The sequence below is a fragment of the Scyliorhinus torazame genome, chromosome 2 (genome assembly GCF_047496885.1).
Source record: "Scyliorhinus torazame isolate Kashiwa2021f chromosome 2, sScyTor2.1, whole genome shotgun sequence".
Lineage (NCBI taxonomy): Eukaryota > Metazoa > Chordata > Chondrichthyes > Carcharhiniformes > Scyliorhinidae > Scyliorhinus > Scyliorhinus torazame.
This window is the reverse complement of record NC_092708.1, coordinates 351728909-351756697: the sequence shown is the minus strand read 5'-3', so window position 1 is coordinate 351756697 and position 27789 is coordinate 351728909. Positions and strand designations below refer to the sequence as shown.

At 48.7% G+C, this 27789-nt stretch overlaps 1 protein-coding gene across 5 annotated transcripts in view; it reads left to right on the top strand.

Moving 5' to 3' along the window:
• The window catches only part of LOC140403423 (TOG array regulator of axonemal microtubules protein 1), a 212718-nt gene that overhangs the window by 170980 nt on the left and 13949 nt on the right, over window positions 1-27789 (top strand). For all 5 annotated transcript variants that reach the window (XM_072491358.1, XM_072491356.1, XM_072491343.1 and 2 more), the window contains 7 exons: window positions 10057-10213; window positions 11080-11185; window positions 18045-18280; window positions 20595-20753; window positions 21438-21564; window positions 22425-22540; window positions 23461-23662. In XM_072491358.1, coding sequence (XP_072347459.1) covers window positions 10057-10213; window positions 11080-11185; window positions 18045-18280; window positions 20595-20753; window positions 21438-21564; window positions 22425-22540; window positions 23461-23662 — 1103 coding nt within the window. The remainder of the gene's footprint in view (window positions 1-10056; window positions 10214-11079; window positions 11186-18044; window positions 18281-20594; window positions 20754-21437; window positions 21565-22424; window positions 22541-23460; window positions 23663-27789) is intronic.

Sequence of the window (27789 nt, the reverse complement as noted above, 5' to 3'; positions counted from 1 at the left end):
TTGTTGGAGTCCGAAGATAGGGGATCTAAATGTGTATACCGGAGTGCGGTTGCGGGAGGCTCTCCTCCGTCATTTGATGAGTCTAACTGTCTGCACGATACTGCAGAGCATCGCCAGTACTAAGAGTGCTTCTACGATGTAAGATGGTGAATACCAGGTGATAAACATGTCACACCAGGTCGGGGTGTCAGTAACTGTCTCGGGGCTAACTATCTCGGGATACAGTGTATGGCAGGGGTGGAATCATTCACGGCCTGTGTGGTAGGGGTCAGGGGGGTAGCGTCCGCGCGCAACTGAAGGGATCCCGCTAAGATCAAAATGAAAAACATGAAAGTTCTCTTCTTTCCTTGTGTCGATCTTCTTTTTCTTCCTCTGGGGTTCCTGAGGTTCCGGAGTTCTGTGGACACAAGCATATTATCTGTTATTATCTTGCTTAAGATCTCGTATGTCTGTCCTTTGTTGCCAATTACCCATTATAATTGGTCACCATCTGTGACTCCCTCATTAAAATTTTTTTTTTTTAAACTCAATATTTGGACAAGACATCCGAGAAAAATACTGACAGTGCGAGCTGTCTCGCAGCCTGTGCGATCTACCATCCTAGTGTTTGAGGATGTAAATAGCATATGGAAGCAACCTCAGGGTCGCCAGAAACAAACAAAAAAGTTTCATACTAAAAGTGCCAAAATGGGGTGCGTATGGGCCACGGCGGGTAAGATTGGGTGGGATCCCTGGGTAGGACGGTGATTAGTGCTGTTTGTGCTCTACCCGAGTGTAGCTGACCAGAGGGGGGGTCCTCGGGCAGGGCGGGGACCAGTGCCGTTTCTCCACTGCCTGAGCGACCGGCAAGAAGGGGAAAGAATGTAGTCGTCCTGGGGGCTGCCTCTCGTGATTACCTTCAAATCAGGAGAGTAGCTATGTTTGGTTGTCTGCCGACAAACTAGTTCTTCTGAACGGTTGTCTGTCGACAAACTTGTTCCATTAATTGCCAGTGGGCGTTAAAAGAGTGGTGGCGTGGGGCCATGAAATTTTTTTAATTCACAATCAACATTTAACATGTACATTAAACGAACAAACATACAACAAATATGGTGCAGGTTCCAATAGAAAGGAAACCGTATCTCTCCATCGGTTCCTTTTTACCATCATCTGGACATCTCATTGCTCAGTAGCGAACAGAGTCGCAAACGGATTTGTTTGGTGGGAGTCAGACTCTATGTCATCCTCTTCTCCCGGCTGCCATATTCTTGACTGGAGTAGTTTGGCTAAAGCTGCTTGGGGCGAATTGGGGTCCATGTCATCATTCTGGATGAGCCTGAACAAATTGTCTCGGTGCCAGAATCGTGTGTCGAGGTTGGAGCTACTAGGTTTTAATCCGTAATCGTCGGGCGGTGGGTCTGGGTCAGGAGCTTTGATGTACGTGATTTCGAAGGGGTCACTGGAATCATGCTTGGATTTGCTGGGAGTGGGGCCTGGTGCAGGGGTTTAATCATAACGTGCTGTGCTGTGGCTGTCGTCATTGCAATCGCTATCACTGTCGCTGTCGCTACTGGTTGAAGGAAGGGAGAGGCTGAGTCGTGCCTCTGGGGGTGGAGTTGAAGATGTGTCTGAGGACGAGCTGGACTGGCTGGGGGAGGGTAGGAATGCGTCATCTGTGGGCGGGGTGTGCTCATCTGCTGCTGCGAGCGAGATGTTCTGCGAGCCATAAGCCTTAAGCTGGTTTATATGAAACCAAGCAGACTTGCCGTTGGGATATGTGATCTTGTATACCGAGGGGCTGACTTTGTCTGAAATGGAGTACGGTCCGGAAAATTTGGGGGAAAGGAATGAACTGGGGTTGTATAGGGAAAGCATCACTTGCTGCCCTACTACAAACTCGGTGGCGTGTACCATTTTATCGAAAGAAGCTTTGCTTTGTTTCCTCCTGGTCCCAAGTCTCACAGCTGCTGCGAGCTTGGCTGCCTTTATATTCTCAATAAGCTGCAGTACAGCATTTTCATGCGTGAGGGGTGGTGACTACGGGGCTGGCCAAATCCAGCCCTAATAAATACTCTGTCCCTTTCATGGGGCGTCCGGTCATGAGGGTGTGGGGGGTGTATCCTGTGGACGTGGATACCGTGTTTCGTAAGCACATTAAAGCAAATAGGAGAACTGAATCCCAGGTGCTGTTGTTCTGTTGCACCATTTTCCTGAGAGTGGCTTTTAGAGTTCTGTTCATCCTCTACAATGCCGCTTGACTGGGGGTGGTTTGCTATGTGAAACTCCTAACTAATTCCGAAAATTGTGAGGACGTTTTTCATTACTCGTCCTGTAAAATGGGAGCCTTGATCGGACGCTATACTGCGTGGGAGGCCCCACCTTGTAAAGATGTGCTGTGTTAGGATTTTAGCTGTTGTTTTGGCCGTATTTGTTCTGGATGGAAAAGCTTCCACCCATTTTATGAAGGTGTCGATGACCACCAACACATACTTAAAACCATTTCTGCAGTGGGGTAGGGGGTCCTATGTAATCTATTTGTAAATTCGTCCAGGGTCCATTAACGGGGCGGGTGTGACTAAGCTGAGCCTTTCTTGCATATCTGTCTGGGTTGTTCTGGGCACAGATCAAGCAATGCTTAATGTAATGGGTAACATCGGCTTTTAAATCAGGCCACCAGCAGAGCGGTCTGAGGTGGGTTAGGGTGGGTTCAATGCCTTGGTGTCCATGATTGTCATGGAACTGACAAATAATCTGATTCCTGTCCTGGCTGGGAACTACATAAATGCTGTCTTTCAAAATCACACCGTCATGTGTGGTTATTGCGTTTTTGAACTTATCGTAGGGGGCTGGGAAGGTTCCTTTTGGGCTTTCGCTAGATCCTGAATTTTGGTCTGTGAGACCTGAACTGCGTGTACTGGGGTTCTCTCGGGGGGGGGGGGGGGGTTCCAAAAGTAACCATGTCTGGAACCTGCGTTCGCTAAGGCGTCTGCTTTAACATTACATGGGGGGGGGGGGGGGGTGGAAAGAACGGTGATGACTGCGAACTTTAATGATACCATATTTCCTATCTTTAGCTGTCTCTAGGATATGCCGGAGTAATGGGGCTGAGGGTAGGGGCTTTCCGTCTGCGGAAACAAATCCTCTAGTTTACCACAGGGGTAGTAATTTTGTTAAACTATTGCAGACATATAAACTGTCCGAATATATGTCTGCTGGGGTCGGAAACGAGTCAGGGTGATCAATAATGTAAGCTATGGCTGCCAGTTCTGCTGCCTGCGAGCCTAGATGTCCTGGCAACTTTAATGAAATCTCTTCAAGGGCGCGTCCCTGCACGTCCTCTACATAAATGCCGCAACCGGTGATTCTCTTTCCATTCAAAACTGTGGAGGAGCCATCCACATAAATTTTCAGGGGTGCGCACGTGTCTGTGGGCTGGGGTCTCTGTGGTGTATTACCTGCTTTCCTGGGAGCTGACTTAGGTATAAATGGGCCTGAATTATGGTTTGTGGTGATGATCTCACACTCATGTGGGGTACCTGCATATTGCAAATTGTCAGCTAGGAAAGTGTGGGTCTTGCTTCTTTTAACTGTAATGTCCCATCCCTGTAAAAGAAGGGTCCAACGGGCTGCACGGATTTGGCTGACTGTGCCATCTTTAAGTCAACCGTCTAATAATAGCTGTGTTGGGGTGTGTTCAATGAGAATGGTGATGGGGTTGAGTCCTGTAATGTAGGCGAAGTACTGTACTGCACAAAAAATTGCGAGCACGTGCCTTTTGCAGGCAGAAAATCCTTGCTCGACAGCATCTAACACGCGTGAGGCGTATGCCACGGGGCTTAATCGGTCATGGCGTTCCTGGAGGAGCACGGCCGAAAGGGTTCGGTCGGTGCTTGCTACTTCGATTGCATACGGGGAAAGTGGATCTGGGACCTGTAATGCGGGGGCTGTGCTAAGGGCTCTCTTTAAAGCATCCACGGCATCTGTGTGCTGTGGAAGCCATTCCCAAGGTGCCTGTTTCTTGAGAAGGTCGGATAGGGGCGCTGCTTTTGTAGCGAAACCGTCGATATGGTTTCTGCAGTAGCCAACCAGTCCTAGAAATGACCGGAGGGTTGAGACATTATGGGGAAGGGGCAATTTGACGATCGAGTCAATTCTAGTGATTACTGTACCCAAGTAAATCACTTTTTCCTGCAAAATCTGGGCCTTCTTGGGGTTGACTTTACATCCAATCTGCTTCAGGAGTCCTAGGAGTTCGGCAAAAAGTGAAATGTGCTCTCCCTTTGTGTCTGTCTGTAGTAGCAAGTCATCTACATACTGGACCAGACAATCGGGTCGGGAAAAGTTTGCTAGTCCATTTGCCAGCTGTCGGTGGAAAATGGAGGGGGAGTTGTGGAAGCCTTTTGGAAGGCACGTCCACGTGTATTGTCCCTGGAATGTAACGGCAAATGTGTCTTGGTACGCTTTATCCAATGGAATGGACCAAAAGCCGTTGCTAATGTCCAAAACCGAAAACATTTTTGACTGGAGTCCCTGTTTGAGCATGGTCTCGGGACTCATGGCTTCGGTGGGGGCTGCTACTGGGGTTACTTTGTTCAGTTCCCGGTAATCAATGGGCAGTCGCTATGATCCATCGGGTTTCCTGACAGGCCAAATTGGTGCGTTATTTGTGGAGGCTACTGATCGGAGTACGCCTTGAACGAGCAGACTCTATTACTTTTGAGAATTCTCCCTCTGCTTCTTGGGGAAACCCATACTGCTTTAGGGGTCTGGGGTCGGGACCTGTAATATTCACTAAGCCAGCTATCTTGCCACAGTCGTGCTTGTGCTGTGCAAATGCTGCTTTGTGTTGCTGTAGGACTTCCCTAACCTGCTTGTCCTGACTAATGGCTCGAGGGTCGAACCAGATTTCAGTAAAGCATTTGATAATGTTCCCCACGGTAGGCTACTGCAGAAAATACGGAGGCATGGGATTCAGGGAGATTTAGCAGTTTGGATCAGAAATTGGCTAGCTGGAAGAAGACAAAGGGTGGTGGTTGATGGGAAATGTTCAGACTGGGGGCCACTGCTGTTTGTCATTTTTATAAATGACCTGGAGGAGGGAGTAGGAGGATGGGTGAGTAAATTTGCAGATGACACTAAAGTCGGTGGAGTTGTGGACAGTGCGGAAGGATGTTACAAGTTACAGAGGGACATAGATAAGCTGCAGCGCTGGGCTGAGAGGTGGCAAATGGAGTTTAATGCAGAAAAGTGTGAGGTGATTCATTTTGGAAGGAATAACAGGAAGACAGAGTACTGGGCTAATGGTAAGATTCTTGGCAGTGTGGATGAGCAGAGAGATCTCGGTGTCCATGTACATAGATCCCTGAAATTTGCCACCCAGGGTGAGAGGGTTGTTAAGAAGACGTACGGTGTGTTAGCTTTTATTGGTAGAGGGATTGAGTTTCGGAGCCATGAGGTCATGTTGTAGCTGTACAAAACTCTGGTGCGGCCGCATTTGGAGTATTGCGTGCAATTCTGGTCGCCGCATTATAGGAAGGATGTGGAAGCATTGGAAAGGGTGCAGAGGAGATTTACCAGAATGTTGCCTGGTATAGGGAAGATCTTATGAGGAAAGGCTGAGGGACTTGAGACTGTTTTCGTTAGAGGGAAGGTCAAGAGTTGACTTAATTGAAGCATACAAGATGATCAGAGGATTGGATAGGGTGAACAGTGAGAGCGTTTTTCCTCGGATGGTGATGTCTAGCACGAGGGGACATAGCTTTAAATTGAGGGGAGATAGATATAAGACAGATGTCAGAGGTAGGTTCTTTACTCAAGAGAGTAGTAAGGGCGTGGAATGCCCTCCCTGCAACAGTAGTAGACTCGCCAACACTAAGGGCATTCAAATGGTCATTGGATAGACATATGGACAATAAGGGAATAGTGTAGATGGGCTTTAGAGTGGTTTCACCGGTCGGCACAACGTCGAGGGCCGAAGAGCCTGTACTGTGCTGTTATGTTCTATGTAGAAGTCTCCAGCTGCGCTGATTCTGTTTGCATACTCTCCAACTGTGAGCGTGGCGGGGGCTCGTGCTGCCTTTGCCATTCTCCATACACATTTATTTACCGGATCAAATGAGAGGTTGTGGGAGCTCATAAAGTCAATTCCTAGGATGTGTTCAGCCGTCTGGGGTAGATCGACCAAAGCTACGGGGTGTTTAGTCGTAATGTTCCCTATTTGTATCGCTACAGGGGCTGTGATGTGTCCTTGTTGTAAATGACCTGTAAAGCCGCTGAGTGTGATGGTGTCTGTTGTGGGCCACGTGTCTCGTTGAAACATCGTGGAGGAATTGAGCGTGGTGCGGGACCCTCCTGTGTCCCAAGGAAATTCTACCGGGTGGCCCCGAACTTTGCCTGCTACTACCGGTCTACCGGACTTGTCGCAAAAGGTGTCGCAGACCTAAGTTGGGGAGCCCGAACACCATCAGTCGGTGCCGTTCATGTCTGCGTTCTCTGATCGGGCGCTAACACTGGATTGGCTTTGCCCTATTCTTATTTAGGGTACCTGTCTGTTGGTTTCTCTGCTGCTTTTGGGACGCGTTGCACTCTCGTGCATAGTGTCCTAATTGTCCACAATTGTAGCATTCCTGGGATTTAGGCTGCGGTGGGCTGTTCCTGCCCTCATTTACCCATGCGGGGTTCTGGTGCGTCCTAACTGGATGCATGTCTGCCTGCTCTTCCTCTGGTTTTGCAAATGCGGTTTTGCCTTGGACGGATTGTTCCCAAGGTCGGGACAATCTTTTCAAAACCCATTTCTCATTGTAGGCCTCGTCTCGGGGGTCGTAATTTGCGCAAGCGCTCTGTCCTGCCTCTGTCGCATGAGAGACTGGGATTCGAGTCCATTTGGCCATATTATCCGCGGACAAATGGGCGCGGGCTAACTCTCCAAATACTGCTGTGAAATGTATCCACAAGTGTCCAGCAAACGCTGTGGGTGCTCTACTTTATTTTGCCTACGTTTGTTTAGGCCTTCTACGGGGTCTCCTCTGTTATAGCCGATCGCATCCAGGATCGCTGTGTGCATCGCTTGGGGTGTGCCTCCTCCTACATTCTTTGGGTCGGGAAGGGCTGCCACGACTGAAGGGTCGAGGCTTAAAACTGTGAGCTTCACTTGCTCCTTTTCGTCCAGGCCGTACATGGTAGCCTGCTGTTTAACTCTAGCGAAAAACTGGTGGGAGTCTGATGTGGGAAGGAGCAGTGTAATTTTTCCACATGCGTCCCGTAATTGGGTCACGGTTAACGGGGTTGTATATAGGAAATCTGCGTTTCCTTCTGCTGCGGCCCTGCGGTGTGTGGTTACAGGGTTCATGGGGGTGTGTTCTGCCTGTTCAGTCGGGGATTGCGGTGCTTTCCTTTTCTGGGGTATTCCTTGCGTACATGTCCCATGTACGTATCTGTGGGCAGTTTCATTTAATTCCTGCCAATCGGGGCCGTTTTCCTGGTCTAACTGGGGTCCAAACGTACTTTGAAACCCATTCTGAACAGAAAGCAGAGACTGTAATTCTGCAATTTGCTTCCGGCACTTTGTGTGATCTACGGAGCTCTGCCTTTGTTCCGTCGTGGAAGTATGGAGCGCTCGTAGGGCTGCTTTTAAATCATTGCACTGTTTCTGCAATTGCTCTATCTGTTGCTCGGTTTCTTGTCTTACCAAGACCGCGCGTTGCGTGTCCTGGTAGGTCTTATCGTACTGGGTCTGAAAACTACTTAAATGGGCGAGACAAGACTGGTGTGCCCACTTTGCATCATCCACCTCTCTGTCCCTCGCTACTAACTGTTCTCTTCACCCCTTATTCTCCTTCTCAAATTCGCTCACATATCCGTCACTATTTCTGTCTCTCTCCTCAATCTCTCTACTGAGCGTCCTAATGACCTCTTCTGTGCCTCGCAATTGTGCCAAGCAGGACACGATTGCCATCGGCTTGCGAGCTTTCCCCAAGCTCTTCTTATGAATCTCTGACAGGTTCTCCCACCAAGTATGCCCTATACTCCCGGGACCTGTTTCATCATTGGTGCAGAATTCACTCCAAAGGGGCCATCCTTTTCCTTTGAGATATTTTCTGATCTCTTCTTCCCATACGGGACACTGTCCTACTCTACTGGTCGCTGCGACCTCGAATTCTTGGGGGTTCATAAGGCGTTCCATTGCCTTCATTGCCATTCTCTCTATCTCTGGGTTCTCTACTGAATTTGGAACAAGGGGTGATAAAGTGGTGATGTAAACACGGGTACGGCTTACGCTATTTTCCGGCCTACAAAACTCCTGACAGTTTTACGCAACAAATCTCTCGGGTTTACCTTATATCCCTGTTAGTACGCATGCATTAACACACTTCCGAATCTCGGCGGTTTGATCAGTATCGTTCGCGCACTTGTGGTTTTTCTGTTTCCAATTGGATTCCAATTCAAATTTGGGTTCTCTCGGAGTGACTAGGCCACTTCTAGGTTGAATCCCATCAGAGTCACCAGTAAATGTTGCTGTCTTTGGTTGGCTCTGAATATGGCGGTCAATATGGTTGCCTTCCTTAATTCCAGTTACGTTTGCTCTAGAGTCGCCAGGTATCTTTCGATACCGTCACAAGGTTCAAAACCGAATACTGATCAAAGACTCGGTACATCAGTTAGTTAGTTCAAAGTCAATGCTTATTTATTTACACACACAGTTAAATCTACTCATGCATGAAAACTCTACAGACTAAACTATCACTACTGCTAAAACCTATACTTTGCTTCGGGTTCCCACTCAGTCAGAGGAACAGTGGCTGTTGTTCGGATGTGAGGCTGCTGGGGTCGAAGCGGTGAAGGGGAACAGCTAAGGTCGTCTGTCTGGTAGCGTGCGTTGACCTTGGACTTACTTGCTTCTGGTGGACGGGTCTCTCCGCTGTGAGAGCCAAGTCCAAGAGAGCGATTCTCTCATGGCGTCTTCTTCTTATACCAAAAGGGGCCTCGCGCTCTTTTGGGCGGGTCTTGAACTTGGCCCCAATCAATTGGGCCGTCTCTTGATCATTCCTATCGATTTCAGCCAATAAAAGGGGTGGGTGCCCTGATGGCTGGGTGTTTCCTAGGTGGCCGTTGGCTTGCTTTGTTTCGGTCTCCTCTGGCGCCGGGGTGTCTGCCTTAGTATCGGTTACTCAAATGTTACTCTTTTGTTCCCGGAGATGGGCCTACAGTATGCTAATGGGCCTACAGTTTTGGTCTTGTCTGGAAGCTGCGGCTCCAATATACAGAGAAGCTCTGAACCTGCTTGTTTTCTCAGCATTGTCCATTTTCCCTGCAATCTTTGCAAAGTGTCCATTTTGTAATCGGAAGTGGCCATCCCAGATGGCTACAGCCGTGAGTTTGGAAGGTGCTGCCTAAGGAGCCTTGGTGAATTCAGGCAATATTTTTTAGTGATGATATGGAAATTAGGCATTCCTTTCAAAATCTGAAGGATTTCTACCGTGCAGAAAGAGGCCATTTGGTCCATCAAGTCAGCACTGACCTCTGAAAGGATACCCTACCTAAGCCCACTTCCCCGCCCTATCCCTGTAACCCCATCAAACCTGCACATCTCTGGACATTAAGGGGCAATTTTTAGCATGTCCAAGCCACCTAATCTGCACATCTTTGGACTTTGGAGGAAACTGCAGCACCCGGAGGGAACCCATGCAGACATGGGAGAAAGTGCAAACTCCGCACTGTCACCGGAATTGAACCCAGTCCCTGGCGCTGAGAGGCAGCTGTGCTAACCACTGTGCCACCGGACCGCCCTGTGGGAAAGCTTCTTTAAAAAATTGGAAAACATCAACATTTTTTAGAATGGTCTCTTTTAACCTTGTATAGAACCTTCAAGCTTTCAGAGGACATTAAGAACACAGTCAATTTGTATTTTCGTCTTTATTGCAAAGTAGATTCCCTCCTTCAAAATGCATTTTAATTCTTAAGTTCTATACAGGTTCTTGAAAATTGAGTCATTTAAAATTGGATCCAAAATTGTTTACAATGAAGCTGAATATCACATGTTAATTCACAAAATTAAAATTTTCTTTGACTTTCTAACAGGTGGAGAGAATGCTCCAGGCGCCAGATCATCTCACAGGGATCAAACACCATCAGTTTTGCCAAGTCCAGAGGTTGTAGATCCTTCTGAATTAAGACCTTTTTCCAAACCAGACTTTGCTCTCTCAGAAGCTCTTAAACTTTTAGCTGATGAAGACTGGTATGGAATGAGTATTTTTCTTTTGATTAACATTAAAATTTTCTGTATAAGGTTATTCTGTATTGTGGTTATATGCTGACATATCAGCCAAGATTTCCTATTCTATATTAAAGCTAGTATAATAAACCTAATTTTAGATACCTGTAACCAATGATCGGTTTACAAGTGGTCAACTGAGTAAGATATTATTAGCTTCATGTAGAATTGTCTTATTTAAAATGCAAACCACTCACTTATTTAAAACAGGCACTATATGCCCTATACCGTTGGTTTTCTTCTGGGCTGCTTCAGTGTATCGCCAATGAAGTGCATCCCAGAGTGGTTGCACAGAAAATGAGAAACTGTCATAAGATGGCCTGAGAGAGGGCAGCACAGTGGCACAGTGGTTAGCATTGCTACCTCACGGCACTGAGGTCCCAGGTTCGATCCCGGCTCTGGGTCACTGTCTGTGTGGAGTTTGCACATTCTCCTTGTGTTTGCGTGGGTTTCGCCCCCACAGCCCAAAAAGATGTGCAGGATAGGCGGATTGGCCACACTAAATTGCCCCTTAATTGGAAAAAGAAAATGAATTGGGTACTCTAAATTTATATTAAAAAATTAAAATGGCCTGAGAGCTGATCTGGTACCACCTTAGTAAATGTTCTGAAGGATACATTAATAAAATGATGGCTTACTTGTAACAAAAAACACATTTCCCCACCTCCACCCCACCTTTCTTTCTTTAAACATTGTGTTGGAGGACATTGATGAGATTGTGCCCTCCAATTCTGAAAAATAGTATTGGTTTCTTTTGACAATCATAGTTTATCACTGATACTTGGAACTTAATTTAGTATTACTAATTCAGTTTTTGTATTCTTTCATAGGGAGAAGAAAATTGAAGGCATCAATAGTATTCGATGTCTGTCTACATACCACTCAGATGTGTTAACATTGAGACTGCATGAGGCCGTCTTTGCTGTTGTTCAAGAGGTTGTTATTTTAATGTTTTCTCAATTGAATATAATAACCATAATAAATCCGTTTAATGTCTGGTACCACAATAAAATGTGTTCCAAAAAATGTCAGTATCTTAAAAAAAAGTAAGGCTGTAATAGTAATAGGACCATAAAGGATAATACCACAGGTAACAATAGTAAGATGGAAGAAATATTAAATAACTATGTTGTTTTAGTATTTATCAGGAAGATGGAACAGGAGGAAGTGAGATTGCTTGATCTGAATAATAAGTTAAATAATAAGTTAAAAGTTGCATTTGAAATAATAAAAGCAAGGTGTATTGAGCAAAATATACTACCTGAGGATAAAACCCCTAGGCCAGATGGATACATCCACATATTTCAAAAGAATTTACCGAAGAGATGATAAGAAGCATTAGTATGTATATTTAATAATTTATTTGCAATAGATGTAGTGCCAGAAGAATGGAGGATAGTTGATGCAATTCTGACATTAAGAAGGAGGACAGAACAGGTCCAGGGAATGATAGACTAATTAGCTTAACATTGGCAGTAGGAAAATAATGGAATTTTAACTAAATAGTCAAATTCATCCAGAAATGTGAAATACAATAATGAAGAGTCAACATGGATTTCAAAGCAGCAAATCCTGCTGGACCAACCATATCAATTTGTTTGTGGAGGTAGCAGAGAGAATAAACAATAATGCAGTTGATGTGATTTATGTGAATTTTCAAAAGGCTTTTGAAAAGTACCCCATAATTAACTAAAGAATACGTTTAGAGAATGTGGAGCGAGAGGATGTAAGATTTCCTGGGTTCAAGGGCCACAGGTAACCAAATCAGCAGTTGACTAGTCATCAGTAATTTTAAGATGGTTCATTAAGTTAATTGAGAACCAACAGTTAGATATGATATATTAATGGGGCGTCACGGTGGCCCAGTGGCTAGCACTACTGCCTCACAGAGCTGAGGACCCGGGTTTGATTCCGGCCCCGGGTTACTGCCCGTGTGGAGTTGACACATTCTCCCCATGTCTGCGTGGGTCCCACCCCTACAACCCAAAGATGTGCAGGGTAGGTGGATTGACCACACTAAATTGCCCCTTAATTAGAAAAAATTGAATTGGGACCTTTAAATTAAAAAAATATATGGGGCGGGATTCTCTGACCCCGCGCCGGGTCGAGCGCCCCCCCACCCCCGCGATTCTCCCCTTGCAACGGGCTGAGTGCCCGCCGAGTTAGGCCGAGTCCCGCATGCGCCGTTCTCGTATGGTCCTACCCGGCGGGAACGCGGCGTTCATGTTGCGGGGCGCGGCCTGGTGGCAGGGGGAGGTGGGGGGGGGTATCCACAGTGGCCTGGCCCGTAATCGGGGCCTACCGATCGGCGGGCAGGCTTATCCTGGTGGGGGCCTATGTTCCTCCGCGCAGGGCCCCTGTATCTCTCCTCCATGTTGTGCCGGTGCGGAAAAGGCAACCCACGCGCATCCGCGAACTCCCGCCAGCCGTAGCGCGCATGCGCGGACCCGCAGACCCTGTTCTGACGCCCGTATCGGCAGCTGGAGCTGCGTGAGGCTCTCCAGTGCCGTGCTGGCCCCCTGTGCGGCACACGATCGCTGATCCTAGGGGCCTGTTGAAGCCGTCGTAAAACACTCCGGCGTTTACAACGGCATCAACACTTAGCCCCAGGATCAGAGAATCCCGCCCATGATATATTAATCAGTTATACAGAAAAATTGACCCATAACAGCTTGTGATAACAGCATTCTGCTCAGTAGTCAAAGTGTTAGGCAACTTTTTCCTCCATATTCTTCCACCTCTGGTCCATCTTCCATCTGAAAAAAACAGCTGCCCAATGAGCACAGCCACCCACCTCTGCCTCGGGGGTGTCGTGGCTCGGGGGTGGCGGGGATGGGGGTGCCGTGGCTCGGGGATGGGGGGTGCCGTGGCTCAGGGATGCCGGGGATGGAGGGTGCCGTGGCTCGTGGTGCCGGGGATTGGGGTGCCGTGGCTCGGGGGTGCCGGGGACGGGGGCTGGCGGGGATGGGGGTGGCGTGGCTCGGGGATGGGGGTGTCGTGGCTCGGGGGTGGCGGGGATGGGGGTGCCGTGGCTTGGGGATGCTGGGGATGGGGGGTGCCTTGGCTCGGGGGTGATGGGGATGGGGGGTGCCGTGGCTAGGGGTCGCGGGGATGGGGGAATGCCGTGGTTCGGGGGTGCCGGGGATGAGGGGTGCCGTGGCTCGGGGTGGCGGGGATGGGGGTGCCGTGGCTCGGGGATGCCGTGGTTCGGGGGTGCCGGGTATGGGGGATGCCGTGGCTTGGGGTGGCGGGGATGGGGATGCCATGGTTCGGGGTGTCGGGGATGGGGGGTGCCAAGGATGGGGGTGCACTGGCTCGGGGATGGGGGGTGCCGGGGATGGGGGTGCCATGGCTCGGGGGTGCCGGGGATGGAGGTGGCGTGGCTTGGAGATGCCGGGGATGGTGGTGTAGTGGCTCGGGGGTGCCGGGGATTGTGGCTTCTGGGGATGGGGGGGGGTTTCCCTGGCCAGGTGCCAGCAGGCAACAGTGGCGACCATGCAGCCCATGGCACCTGGCTGCGGAGTGGGGGGTATGGGCAATGATGACATGTCGTCTACCCCACCCTCTGCAGACCATTATGTTTGGGCATCACCCAGCGATGTTGGCTGCCGTGGTGGGACCCACCCTTCTACATGTTGCCCTTTGGGAGCTGGAGCAGGAGCGCGCCAGGGTGGCGGCGGAGGCAGCCGCAGAGGGGCAGGCGGCAGCCGCCAGGATGAGTAGGAGGAGGAGGAGGTGGTGGTGCCACGGCGTCGGAGGCGCCCGATGAGGCCCCGTGTGTACCGGCGCCGCTCGTCGTACCAGGACCTCATGGACTGGGCATGCAGGAGGAGACTCGGGATGAGCCGGGAAACCGTCGCCCATATCTGCCATCTCATGGCACACCTGGCATTGTCTGGGACTGGGGGAGGACACCCTCTCTCGGTGGCCATCAAGGTTACGGTGGCCCTGAACTTCTACGCGACAGGGTCGTTCCAGTCACCGAGGAGGGACCTGTCCAGCATTTCCCAGGCACCGGTGCATCAGTGCAGTGACTGACGCCCTGTATGACATCGCGGACCGCTACATTCAGTTCCCTGTGGACCGCGCCTACCAGGATGCCCGGGCATCGGGCTTCGCTGCCATGGCCAGGCTACCCATGGTCCAGGGGGCGATCGATGGGATGCACGTCGCCATGCGGCCACCAGCGATAGCCGGGCGGTGTTCACGAACAGGAAGGCGGCCTACTCCATGAACGTGCAGGTGGTCTGTGACCACTGCATGAGGATCATGCACGTCTGTGCCTGGTACCCGGGCAGTGTGCATGATTCATTCATATTGGCACAATCATTCATCCCCGCCATGTTCGAGGGACACCCCCCCCCTTTTGCTGGGCGACAAGGGTTGCCGTTTGTGGTCATGGCTGTCTATACGGAGGCCACAGACTGACGCCGAGACCCGCTACATGCAGTGACCAGGGGTGTGGTCGAGAGGTGCTTTGGGCTGCTGAAGATGCGCTTCAGGTGCCTGGACCGCTCTGGAGGGGCCCTCCAGTACCAGTCGGAGAGGGTTGGCCGCGACGTTGTAGTCTGCTGCGTCCTGCACAACATAGCCCAGCAGATGGGTGATGTGCAGGAGGCATGGAAGGGAGGAGCAACACGAAGAAAGGCAGGCCTGCCCAGATGAGGAGGATGGGGAGCTATGTACAGGCCAGACAGGCTGGACATGGACGGGAGGCTTCCCACCATTACCGGCTGGGCCAGCGGGCATGGGACGGGTTGATAGCCGCACAGTTCACAGACCAAGGGGTGTGGGAATCGCCGAGTATGGGCACGGACAGCACAGTAAGGCACCAACCCACCACCCTCACCCTGCCCACCATCAACCACCCTCGTCCCACCCACCAGCAGCACCCGTATGTACACCAACCCTCCAGTGCACATCCACCTGTGGCACAACGGCCAGGGCGCTCACGGTCGGCAGTGGAAGCGGGTCTATTACATGCCATGGAGGATGATGACAACCCGCTTTGCGATGAGCTCCGGGCACTACATCGTTAGACACTAACTCATGGCCACAGTAACACCCTCCACTGGACCTTCTCTGCATGCGCACGGTTCCGTTGTCTGCCCGGGGGGGTGGCAAATGCGACCCGGGGGGAGGGGGGGGGGGGATACACACTCTCCTGAGCTCGACGTCCTATCACCTTTCACACACACACTGGCGCTCACCTCACACCCCACCCCCGCACGCATCGGACAGATCACAGAGGCAGCTTCTGTAGGTGTGAAAGTGATTTTAATGACAAACAGTTCATACACATGCCCTAGCCCCAATAGCTAATCTGTGCCAACTTACTCGGTGTCTAATTTTATGGCCTTACGGGCCCTATGACTACTTCTAGGTGGTTCCCCAGACGGTACAGCAGAACTGGAGGCGGACTCCTTTGATTCCTGCCCTGTGACTCGGGACCCCTTTGGCGGCCGCTTCGTGGGTCGGCCCGGCCAGGATGGGCCAGGCTGCGGCTCGGGCGACTGGGGTGGCGAGCTGCCAGCCTGTCATGCCCCTTGCCCACCAGATGCACCTGGGACGGAAGGGGTTGGGGCGGCGCGGGAGGGGGGGTCCGAGGTGTCGCGGTGCTACCGGGACCTCCCCTCCAGGCACCAGCACCTCCTTCTCCCTCGGGCTGCCCGACGGCCCCTGGGCCTCTCCATGGGTCGGGGGTACGAACGGCTCCAGCACTCAACGCACGCCCAGCACCTGGCGCTGCCAGTCCTGGAGGCCCCCCCTGGTATCAACAAGGGTCTGCAAGTTTGCAGCCATGGAGCTCAGGGAGTTGGCCATCCCTGTTTGTCTGGGCGACGCCGGGCAGCACCCGGGCAATGGCGCTGATGCCCTCAGCGATGGCCTGCTGGGACTGCGCCATGGCCTGCTGAGACTGGGCCACGGCGTTGAGCGCCTCTGCGATCTGCAGCTGGCTCTGGCTCATGGCTTCCTGTGAGTGGGCAGCCATGTCCTGGGCCACAGACGCCGCCTGCATGGAAAGCCCCAGGCCTTGCATACTGCATCCCATGTCTGACACCGTCGCACCCATTGCCTCCACCGCGGACGCCACCCGTGCGGTGTCTGCCTGGATGGCACGCATGACCGGCACCACTCCCTGCTCCTGGACGCGGGTGGACTCCTCCACCTGCATCTGCAGCTGCTGCAAGCCGGCCGTCACCCCCTTCGATCGTCCCTGGGTCCGTGACTGCATCGGGTCTATGGGTAGGTGTGGTAACTCCAGGAACCCGGACCCGTCTGGGCGGCAGATGGTTGCTAGGGCCGGGCTGCCCTCCTACCATCCGGCCCCTCGGCTGCTCCTGCCTCTACCAGCTGTACCGGGACGGCTGTGTTGTGCGCACCAATTAGTGTACCAGAAGGCTCATCGCTAAAGTGCCCAACAGAGATGAGAGTCTCTGCAATGATGAAGAGTGTAGGAGATAGCAGTGGCGTCATGTCGAGGTCCTTATCGGACCCGAAGTCCGGGGTCCCTGGGGTGGTGTTTCCTGTCCGTCCGTCCCCTGTGTGTGGGTGTCCTGGGTGGTTGTGTCCTGTGTGTGGGTGTGTCCTGTGTGTGCGAATCCTGGATGGTTGTGTCCTGGGTGGGTGTGTCCTGTGTGTGGGTATCCTGGGTGGTTGTGTCCTGCGTGTGGATATCTTGGGTGGTTGTGTCCTGTGTGTCACTGTCCTGGGTGGGTGTGTCCTGTGTGTGCGAATCCTGGATGGTTGTGTCCTGTGTGTCAGTGTCCTGGGTGGGTGTGTCCTGTGTGTGCGAATCCTGGATGGTTGTGTCCTGTGTGTCAGTGTCCTGGGTGGGTGTGTCCTGTGTGTCAGTGTCCTGGGTGATTGTGTCCTGTGTGTGGATATCCTGGGTGGTTGTGTCCTGTGTGTGGGTATCCTGGGTGGGTGTGTCCTGTGTGTGGGTATCCTGGGTGGTTGTGTCCTGTGTGTCAGTGTCCTGGGTCGACTGGAACTGGTGCCTGTTGGTGTGGCTGCCCTCTCCGTCTCTGGGTGTGGCCCTACATTGTCGCCGCACTGGCACTAGATGGGGGCAGAGTACGCCTGACGGTCCGGGTCTATCCCTGGCTCGTGGGCACCTTGGCACTGGGTGGGGGCGTCGTATGCCTGACAGCCCTGGTCGGTCCCTGTCCTCTGGGCGCCCTGGCACTGGATGGGGGTGTCGTATCCCTGACGGCCCAGGTCAGTCCCTGTCCTTGGCACTGGGTGGGGATGTCGTATGCTGTCGTATGGGGTACTCACCCTGGCTGCCCTGACTAGGTCATTGATATTCTTGTGGCACTGGTTGCCTGTCCTGGCTGTTGTGGCCACGGCGCTGATGGCCTCTGCCACCTCCCTCCACAGTCGCCGGCTGAGGCGTGGTGCGGCCCTGTGGCCATGTCCAGGATACAGGGCCTCCCTCCTCTGCTCCACTGCGTCCAGGAGCACCTCGGTATCCCGCTCCTGGAACCTCACTGCTGTGCGGCGGGCGGCCATTTTGTCGAGTCTGCGGCGGTAGCGTCTTTTGTGCTGCAACGCCACACAGTGTCAATGACGGCATGCGCGTCTGTGATAGGTGACTCCGTAGCGATTGGCGTTGCGCCGCTGCTAGCCCCTTCCGGGTCGGAGGTTTCCGGAACTTCTGGTTGGCCCGACGCCAGAGTGGTTTGCGCCGTTTTTGGCGCCTGCGTCGGGCCATCCCGCCCATGGCCTCTGGATTACTAGTCTAGTTGCATAATATCGAACTCTGAATTAATTCTGTATTTCCTATTCACAGGTGAAAAATCTACGCTCTTGTGTTTCACGAGTAGCATTGCTTTGTTTAGGAGACATGTTCACAGTGTTTAAGAAGAATATGGATCAGGAGCTGGACAACAGTGTTAAAATCCTTTTGCACAAAGCAAGTGAATCTAATGCTTTCATACGAGAGGATGTGGACAAAGCACTAAATGCAATGGTCATGAATGTTAGCCCAGCTCGGGCACTTTTATCCTTAATAAGTGGTGGACTGAAGTAAATATAACTCTTATTTTAATATAAATATTTTAACAAAAGAATGTTACTATTGCTGTGTTTTTACATTCCTTTTGAATCTTGTTAATGGATTTAGTTGATATCCTTTGCATGTAAATCATAAGGGTGGATTGTGAATTGTAAATCTTATTTTATGTATTTATCTATTTTATTCTGTACAATAATCTAATTTCATTGATTTCAAAGAAAAATGAAATCAGACATCTTTCTCCCAGTACTATTGAGTCTTTCCAATTTTCCAATATCTCGGAACATTCCTTGATAAGGCAGACATCAACTCTTTACTTCCATTTTCTATATCTAATTCTGGAGAGAATGAGCAAGTGAAATCTTATTTCAATCAGCACTAGAATAGATTGTCAGCTTGAGTGTGAGACCTTTAAAAACATTTTTGCATTATTTTGAATTTTTATTTAGCCTCAAGTTAACTTTTTTTTTAACTAAAGATAAAATGCTGGAAAATCTCAGCAAGTCTGGCAGCATCTGTAGAGAGAGAAAAGAGCTAAAGTTTTGAGTCCGATGACTCTTTGTCAAAGCTAACAGACAGAGAAAGTGGGAAATATTTATACTGTGGAGGGAGAATGAAAGAGGAGTCATAGCCACAGAAACCCAGGAAAACCGGGTGCTAATGGCCACAGAAACCAAGGGGAAAGAGTGCTAATGGCAGTCCCCAGAGAGAACAAAATATGTGAAAGGTCAAACAGCAGGGAAATTAACATCAGAGGATGAACTGTAGATGTGGGGGAAGGGGAAGCAAAGAGGATAAAGGGGAAGAAAAGGTGGATAAGATTGGGGGGAGGGGGGAAATTGAATGTATAGTAAGAAAGAAAGAAATGGTAAAAGACAGTTAAAATGAAATGAAAACAAATGGGTCGAGGTGGGGTAGAGCTGATCATCTGAAGTTGTTGAATTCGATGTTCAGGCCGGAAGGCTGTAGCGTGCCTAACCGGAAGATGAAATGTTGTTCCTCCAGTTTGCGTTGCGCTTTACTGGAACATTGCAGCAGGCCAAGAACAGACATGTGGGAATGGGAGCAGGGTCTTTTGTTAAAATGGCAAGCAACAGGAAGGCCAGGGTCCTGAATGCGCACAGACCTTTACTGAAGTAACCTTTACTGAATTCAAATTTTCCAACTGCCAAGGAAGATGTCCAGTAATATGGCAGCTATTCTAATGTGGATAGTCATTCAATAAACACAAACATTAAATTTTAGGCAGGAAAAAAAATCAAGAACGGCAAGTTTATCACATCCAGAAATTGCACATTTTGGTGCCCTTCTGTGAAGTTGGATTTGGTTCCTTCTGTGAGGTTGGATTACAGAATGAAGAGCAAAATGAACTGTCAGGTTTAGCACCTCCAACCATAATATGTCTTATCTTTGGTTTGAAGCCTATGTCACATATAATTTCAAATCTGGGACAAGCCTCTGGCCAAACATTGTACGTAGAATCATAGAATCCCGACAGTGCAGAAGAAGGCCATTCGTCCCATCAAGTCTGCATCAACCCTCCAAAACAACTCCCTATCCAAGCCTGCACCCTATCCACATAATCCCACCTATCCTTTTGGACACTAAGGGGCAATTTAGAATGGCCACTCTAACTAACCTCTTTGAACTGTAGGAGAAAACCGGAGCACCCGAAGGAAACCCACGCAGACATGGGGAGAGTGTGCATACTGCACAAAGACAGTCACCCTCTGCCCGGGTCCCAGGCACTGTGAGGCAGCAGGGCTAACCACTGTGACATGGTGCCGCCCACATCTGTGATTGCATAAGTTGACTACCTACGATATGCTGTCAAATTGTCTCTTTGGTAGGTCAGAACTTTAAAAGTGGATTTGCACCTGAGGTTTTTCCCACACAACAAATTTCTGATTTGAGTGGGTGCCAAATGGAAGGAAGTCACTTCCAACAATGGAAATAAGAGGGCAGGAAGCAGGCTGTCTGCTTCTGTTCATGTTTATTTTATCTTGATATCTTACTGATGCATATTTTTGCTCCATCAAAGTTTTTCAAATAAATAAAGCCTCTATTTTACTTTGTTGTCCAGTTGAAAGTGACCATATGAGGGAGTCATATGGTAGTTGAAGGAAACATTTGTTGCCCTTGACACACTTCTCTGCCAATTTTTTTCTCTAACTGTCAACTCCCAGAGTGTTGCTTTGGTGACTGATTGCTATTCTAGTAAATAAAGTTTATAAATGGTTAATTTAACTAGCATAACTGCATGGAAATAGGATAAATTTTCCTTTTCAGTAGATCATTAATTGTATCTTCATTGCTTTGGTTCAGCCATCTTAATGCTGTGGTCAGAAAATGTACAGCACAGCATCTTGCCAATGTGGTGGAACGAATAGGAGCAGGGCGACTTTTATCTGGAATTAAAGATATCACTGATCGAATTATTCATGCAGTAGCAAAATTTTCTCAAGATGGATCCCAAGAAACTAGGCAAGTAAATTACTTTTAAGTATGAATTTTATGGAACAATGTAGTGATTCAACTTCCAGACTAAGAGTTCTCGGACTGATTCAATTTTTCCCAGGACACCAATTTTTACCTAGAACCTACAACATAGAAATGGCTCTCTTGTGATATCATGACATTGTGGAGTCATAATTAGAAACCTCAGTCAGAAGGATGCTTGAGTGAGAGAAGGTCTATGTCTTAGCTTATACTCCAAACAAAGTTCAGAAGCCAATTGTTTCTTCCCACACTGCCACCATATTCCTCATGTGTGCCTCCAATATCCCCTTGAATGCGTCATGCCCCTTAAAAGTTTCAATGCTATCTGCTTTAATCACTGCATTTGACAGAGTGAGTTCCACAATCTTACCACATTGTAAAGAAATTCCTTCTAAACTCTTAATTTACTCCAAACATCTTAAATTTATGGTCCCTTGTTCTACACTTGCTCAAGTGGAAGTCTTGTCTCCATATCTACCCTATTGAATCCCTTTAAAACTTTGACATCTAATAGGTCTCCTCTTCGGCTGATCAGTTGTTCCTGATAGTTATAGCCTCTCAATTCTAGTAACACCTTGTTTAACCAGAAATCTGGCGCGGCGGGACGGAGAATCCAGCCCCATAACTCTATTTTTGTAGATGATGCAGTGACCTTTTGCTATTTTGCAGATACTATGGACGCAAGATGCTGTTTATAATGATGTCTCACCATGATTTTGACAAGATGCTTGAAAAACATTTGCCACCCAGAGATCTGCCTTATATTCGAGATACTGTTAATAATCTTCGCCAAAAGGTACAATACAATTAGTATTTAAGAACCTCAGTCAACAGTTCAGTCACTTTTTTTGAAAATATTTTATTGAGGCAGAAATAATTTTAACAATTTTCAAGAGGAATAAACAACAGAACAAATAACACCCACCCAACCAACAACCAAAGCCAGCCAACGTGGCTTACATACACAGTTCCCCAATCCCCCTTTCCCACTAACTATTTCCCACCTCAACCAGCCTCCCTCTTTCTCTTTACACCTCCACCCCCCCTCCCTAACAAAGTTAGATCTCTTTGTTTCCACAGAGAGTCGAGTCCAGTTGTTAAATTTCAATGGCTTTATTCAGCACCCAAGAGTGCGGTACAGTTACACATTTTAGCTGTACCCAAGGCAAAAAAAGGGAGCTGTTTGCGCACTTAGTTCATATATCTATGACGTCACTGGTCATAACCTTATTGGTGTGTTTAAATTGCACTGCAGGGCCCTGATTGGTCTTCACTGGGGCTGAAGTTGTCCCTGACTGATGGTCGGGAACGCGTCACCGGCAGCTTGACGTCAGATGTCGGTGTCACGTGGGCCACGGGGCCGAAATCGGAAGGTGGCGGTGGCCATTGTGATCAGGCACCGGAGGAGGGGGTGACGGCGGCCACTATTGCCTCCAATGAAGATGGCGCCGGCCCTAACTGAGCTTGCGGGCACCAGCGCTTTCTGCACATGCGGGCGCCAGTGCTAACTGCAGATACTCCATCAGCCATTCTATAAAAATATTGTACTATAGCTTTAAAGTAATGATTAATGTGCATTTATAGTTGTTTGCATTTTGGTAATTGACATGTTTTTCCTCATGATATTAAACTTACTTATATTTTTACTTCTGTAAGGGTCTTGGAGAAATGCCATTAGATACCCCATCAGCAAAAGGCAGACGATATCCTGGGAGTGGAGGAAGCATGCGAGCTTTATCTAGCTCCAGGGAAGTCCAAAGTTTAACAGGAAGGTATCAAATTTACTTACAATTAATCAATAACAAATTATTTGCAAAAAGAACCTTTATAATGTAATGGCTGAATTTCTAGTTTTTATGTCCTTGAATTTATGATTTTATACATTGAGTCCAGTGTCTGGAGTATAACATATCACTGCAACTATTTTAGTGTGCAGGATGGGGTGGATGGTGCGGAACTTTAACTAATATCTTGCATACTCCAATGCATTCATGCATTATCTGCAAGTTACATTCATTAATTTGTCATTTTGCTGAAACGAGAGGCATGTTGCCGAAGCTTTTCATCTTGCATTCATCAGGAATAACACAAGAATGCCAAATTTCAAATGATCACATTTACAACAAAGAAAAGGGATGCTAATTAATTGGTAAGTTGACTGTGAGTGGCTAAGAGGTTGCCAAAGAAAAAGCTAAAGGGAGCCAGCTATAGGATGGCCATGCTTGAAGGTAATTTTTAAAAGGTGCAAGGCTTATATGTATTCTTTTGTTTGTCAAGACTAGGTCCCTTCAGAATCTATATTGCTTCTTGTAAATGTAAATGAGCTACTTTACGAGCTTGACTGATTATCTTGAATTGGTTGTTAGTGTAGTTATTAGCACACTCGGGATTGTTCCGCAAGTGCTGCTGAATACCGGAATCTAATCTAAAAGGCATTTTGTTTTGTTTTTTGTAAGCACGGATTGTTTGTATACAATCTGTACTCGATTTTTTAAAAATTACATTTCTTTAAATGTTAAAATAAAACTTAAAACATTGTCCTAGTGCAGATCAAATTTGGGAAATTTATAATTTTCTTTAACAAAATACTTTTTATTTGAATGTAGCTTGCTAATTTACAGAATTTTGAATTTCAACAAACTTTTTCAAATTTGAAATTAATATGGTATGATTGTATTTTAATTCATATCAGGGATATCACAGAAGGAATAGTTAATTTACGTGATCATACATGGAAACCATCTCCACGAAACCTGATGGAAAATTCAGAATACCTCAAGGAGATTACAGGCCTATTGGGTGCAAAGGACTTTCGGGATCGCAGCCGAGGAATCGAGCAATTATTAACAGATTGTCAAAGCAATCAGGAACTTGTTATAATTAACATTGTTAAGGTAATCTAGGAACAACAAATTAAACCATCAGATTAAATGAATAATTTGGAATCATCAATCACCCTTCGACGCTGTAGTAATCTATACATCTGTACATACACCAGGGACTGCAGCACAGATGTGACAGCCACAGCTTCACTAGAGGGAGCATCAGAGACGGGTATAAAGGGTCGAGCCGAAGGCAGGATCCGCCTCTTTTAGAAGCACAGAGCTAGTGAGCAGCAGCACACAGGGATAGCTTAGCATAGGCAGTTTACCTTAGTTTCACTGGTGATACCTCTTGACGGTTTTACATCTAGTTGAGCTCTGGAAGCAGAACAAACCCTTTGAATAAAGTGTTTGTGTTAACTGTAAGTCTACAGTCGTTATTCAGAATTAGAGAATAACATATAGCACCAGGAGTGGTTTCAGCAAGCCAGCTAGACACAAGCAAGAGAAGAAAACTTAAACTAGACATTCGACCAAGGAAGGTCTCGCAGCATTCGGACCCTTCAGATACCAATCGGCACGATGGACCCAATCCAACCTCCACGCCTGCTCAAGACCACTGGTAATATGCGCCTGCTCAAGACCACTGGTAATATAATTGGAAACTTTTCATACAACAGTTCAAAATATATCTAGAAGCTAAGGATCTAACCTCAGCGTCTGATGCCAGGAAGATAGCCTTGCTCTTATCCCTGGCAGGTCCGCAGGCATTAGAAATATATAATTCCTTTACCTACCTGGAAGGGGAGGACAAGGGCAAGCTGGAAATAATTATCAAAATATTTGAAACCCACTGTCAATCTGAAGCCAATGAGATATTTGAAAGATTCAAGTTCACCAGGCATTTACAAAAACTGGGAGATCTTTCAGCAGTTTTGTAACTGATTTAAAATTACTAGCTCAATCCTGCAACTTTGAAAACCTCCGTGACTCCCTCATCAGAGACCAGATAGTCAATGGTGTATCTGATGAGGGACTTAGAAAATCCTTATTAAAACAAAAAGATCTAACCCTAGAAACAGCCCTGCAAAGATGCTCTACTTATGAAAAAAGTCAAGAAGAATATGAGGAGTTTACTTACCGGGACCAAGGCCTTCACCACGAGGTCGAGCCCGTCAAAATGGTGGCCCAGGCGTCCAGAAAGCGCTCCTCTAGCAGCAATCCCGCGCGCGCGAACCTGGATGCAGGCCACACGCATGCGCAGTTCTCCCGAAGATTTGACACGGAAGAAAGGCCTACTGCGCATGCGCGAGCGTGGAGGGACAGCGTCATGACGTGTCCCCGCTGCGGACATGCCCACTTAAAAGGGCAATGTCCAGCTTCTGGAAAACAATGTTTAAAGTGTGGCAAATACAACCACCTTGCCTCACAGTGCAGAGCTGCACTGCAAATGGAGACAACAAGACAGAAACACATGAACTTCAACGTAAAAGCATAGACTCAACGGAGCACAAAAAAACCAATGATGAGTATTCCTCGGATGAGGACAACCTCGCTTGCGACAACTCATTTGTCGTGGACACGATCGAGACAATTGAGGAACATGACACAACAATCGCCATGCCTCACCCGGTCAACAGCATTGATTCCAGCAGTGAGTGGACTGCGACTGTGCAAGTCAATGGCTTTCCATTAGTCTTCAAGCTTGACACTGGGGCCTCAGCTAACCTCCTCATTAATAAGGATCTCCATTTGATTCCAGGAGACCATGAAATGATACCCGCTGCATGTCGGCTGAAGGACTACAACGGCAATCGGATCGCCTCAAAGGGATCGTGCCATCTCCGGGTGGACAACAAGACGATACGCAAGCAGCTACGATTCGAGATTGTAGATGACAATAAATCATCACTGTTAGGCGTTCAGGCCTGCAAAGACTTGCGGCTGGTGCAACGCATTTACATGCACACCCAGGATCCATCAAGCCTGGAAGCTAAAATCCACATCATGCTACAAGAATACCCCGACGTATTCAAAGGCACGGGCACCCTACCCTGCCAATACAAAATCATGCTGAAGACAGACGCCAAACCCGTCATTCAGCCGCCTAGGAGGGTTCCAACTCCACTGCGGGAGAAGTTGAAAGCGGAGCTCAACAGACTGCAGTCACAAGGCGTAATATCGCGAGTCACACAGCCGACTGACTGGGTTAGCTCCATTGCCTGTATTAAGAAACCTTCTGGAGATCTTCGCATATGCATAGACCCGAAGGACCTGAACCAGAACATTCGCCGGGAACACTACCCCATCCCCAAGCGTGAAGAGATCACATCTGAGATGGCGAATGCTCGTATCTTCACCAAACTCGACCCCTGTCAGGTGTTTTGGCTGATACAGCTCGATGACTCAAGCAGATTACTGTGTACGTTCAACACCCCATTCGGACGTTTCTGCTTCAATCGTATGCCCTTTGGCGTTATCTCTGCGTCAGAGATGTTCCACAGGATAATGGAGCAAATGACCGAGGGCATCGAGGGTGTCAGAGTCCATGTGGATGACATCATCGTATGGTCCACCACTGAAGAAGAACACCTCTGTCGTCTGAAGAAGGTGTTTCAGAGGATTCATAAATACGGTTTGAAACTGAACCAGGCAAAATGCACATTTGCGAAGGAGGCTGTAACCTTTTTGGGTGACACCATATCATCTCAGGGTGTCAGCCCTGATGAAGTGAAAATCGCTGCAATATGGACCATGAAGACACCACACGACAAGAAGGCGGTGCTACGATTTCTGGGCTTCGTCAACTTCCTCGGCAGGTTCATCCCAAACCTGTCCGCACGGACGGTAGCTTTACGCAATCTCCTACGAAAGACCACTGCGTTTGAGTGGACACAACATCACCAAAATGAATGGGTGGATCTCAAACAGCAACTAACGAGGGCACCGTCCTTGCTTTCTTTGACGCAACCAGACCCACCAAGATCTCCACTGATGCCAGCCAGGACGGAATTCGCGCCATTCTCCTCCAACAGGCCGACCAGTTTGACTGGGTCCCGCTGGCATACACGTCCAGGGCCATGACCGCAACTGAGTGCAGATATGCACAAATCGAAAAAGAATGTCTCGGGCTCCTCACTGGGATTCTGAAGTTCCATGACTATGTGTACGGCCTGCCCACGTTCATAGGGAAACCGACCACAGACTGTTGGTCCATATCATAGACAAGGATCTAAATGACATGACACCTCGTCTGCAGCGTATCATGATGAAGCTGCAAAGATATGATTTCACCCTAGTATACACTCCGGGAAGAAATCTTGCCATTGCTGACGCACTGTCCCGATCAATTGGCACTGACAACACACCATCAGCCCCTATCAGAGAAATCGAGGCCCAAACACAGTTATGCATGGAGAATGTTCCTGCTTCGGATGAGAAGCTTTGCCTAATCCGACAGGAGACTGAGAAAGACGCAACCTTAAGGAGCGTGCTGCACCTACTCCAGCACGGTTGGACGAGGGGACAATGTTCACAATTTCAGAATGTCAAGTCAGAACTGATTGAAGTTGACTGCCTGCTGTTACGCAATGCGCAGATTGTGATTCCGGCCACACTCCGCGCGAGATGCTACGTAAGATTCATGAAGGCCACCTAGGAATTGAGAAATGCAAAAGGCGAGCACGACAGGCTGTGTACTGGCCCGGCATGAATCAAGACATAACGGACATGGTCATGACATGTGACACCTGTCAAAGACATCAACCCGCACAGTGTAAAGAACCACTGCAGCAACACACACTCACAATGGCACCGTGGACAAAAGTGGGCATTGACCTATTTCATGCCACGTCTTGATCATGGGCTATCCGGAGGTACTGAAACTCTATGATCTCACATCTTCATCTGTCGTCAAGGCGTGCCAGGAGATATTAGCGCGACATGGAATCCCGCGTGTGGTGATGTCAGATAATGGTCCCTGCTTCGCGAGCTGGGAATGGAAAGAGTTCTCCGACCGCTACAGCTTTCGGCATGTAACATCCAGTCCGTGCTACCCACAGTCAAATGGGAAAGTGGAAAAGGGTGTCCACATTGTTAAACAACCTATTAGCAAGGCAACAGATTCACGCTTGGCCATCAACCTAGCGCTGTTGTCCTACCGAGCAACCCCATTGAGCTCAGGACTGTCGCCAGCGCAG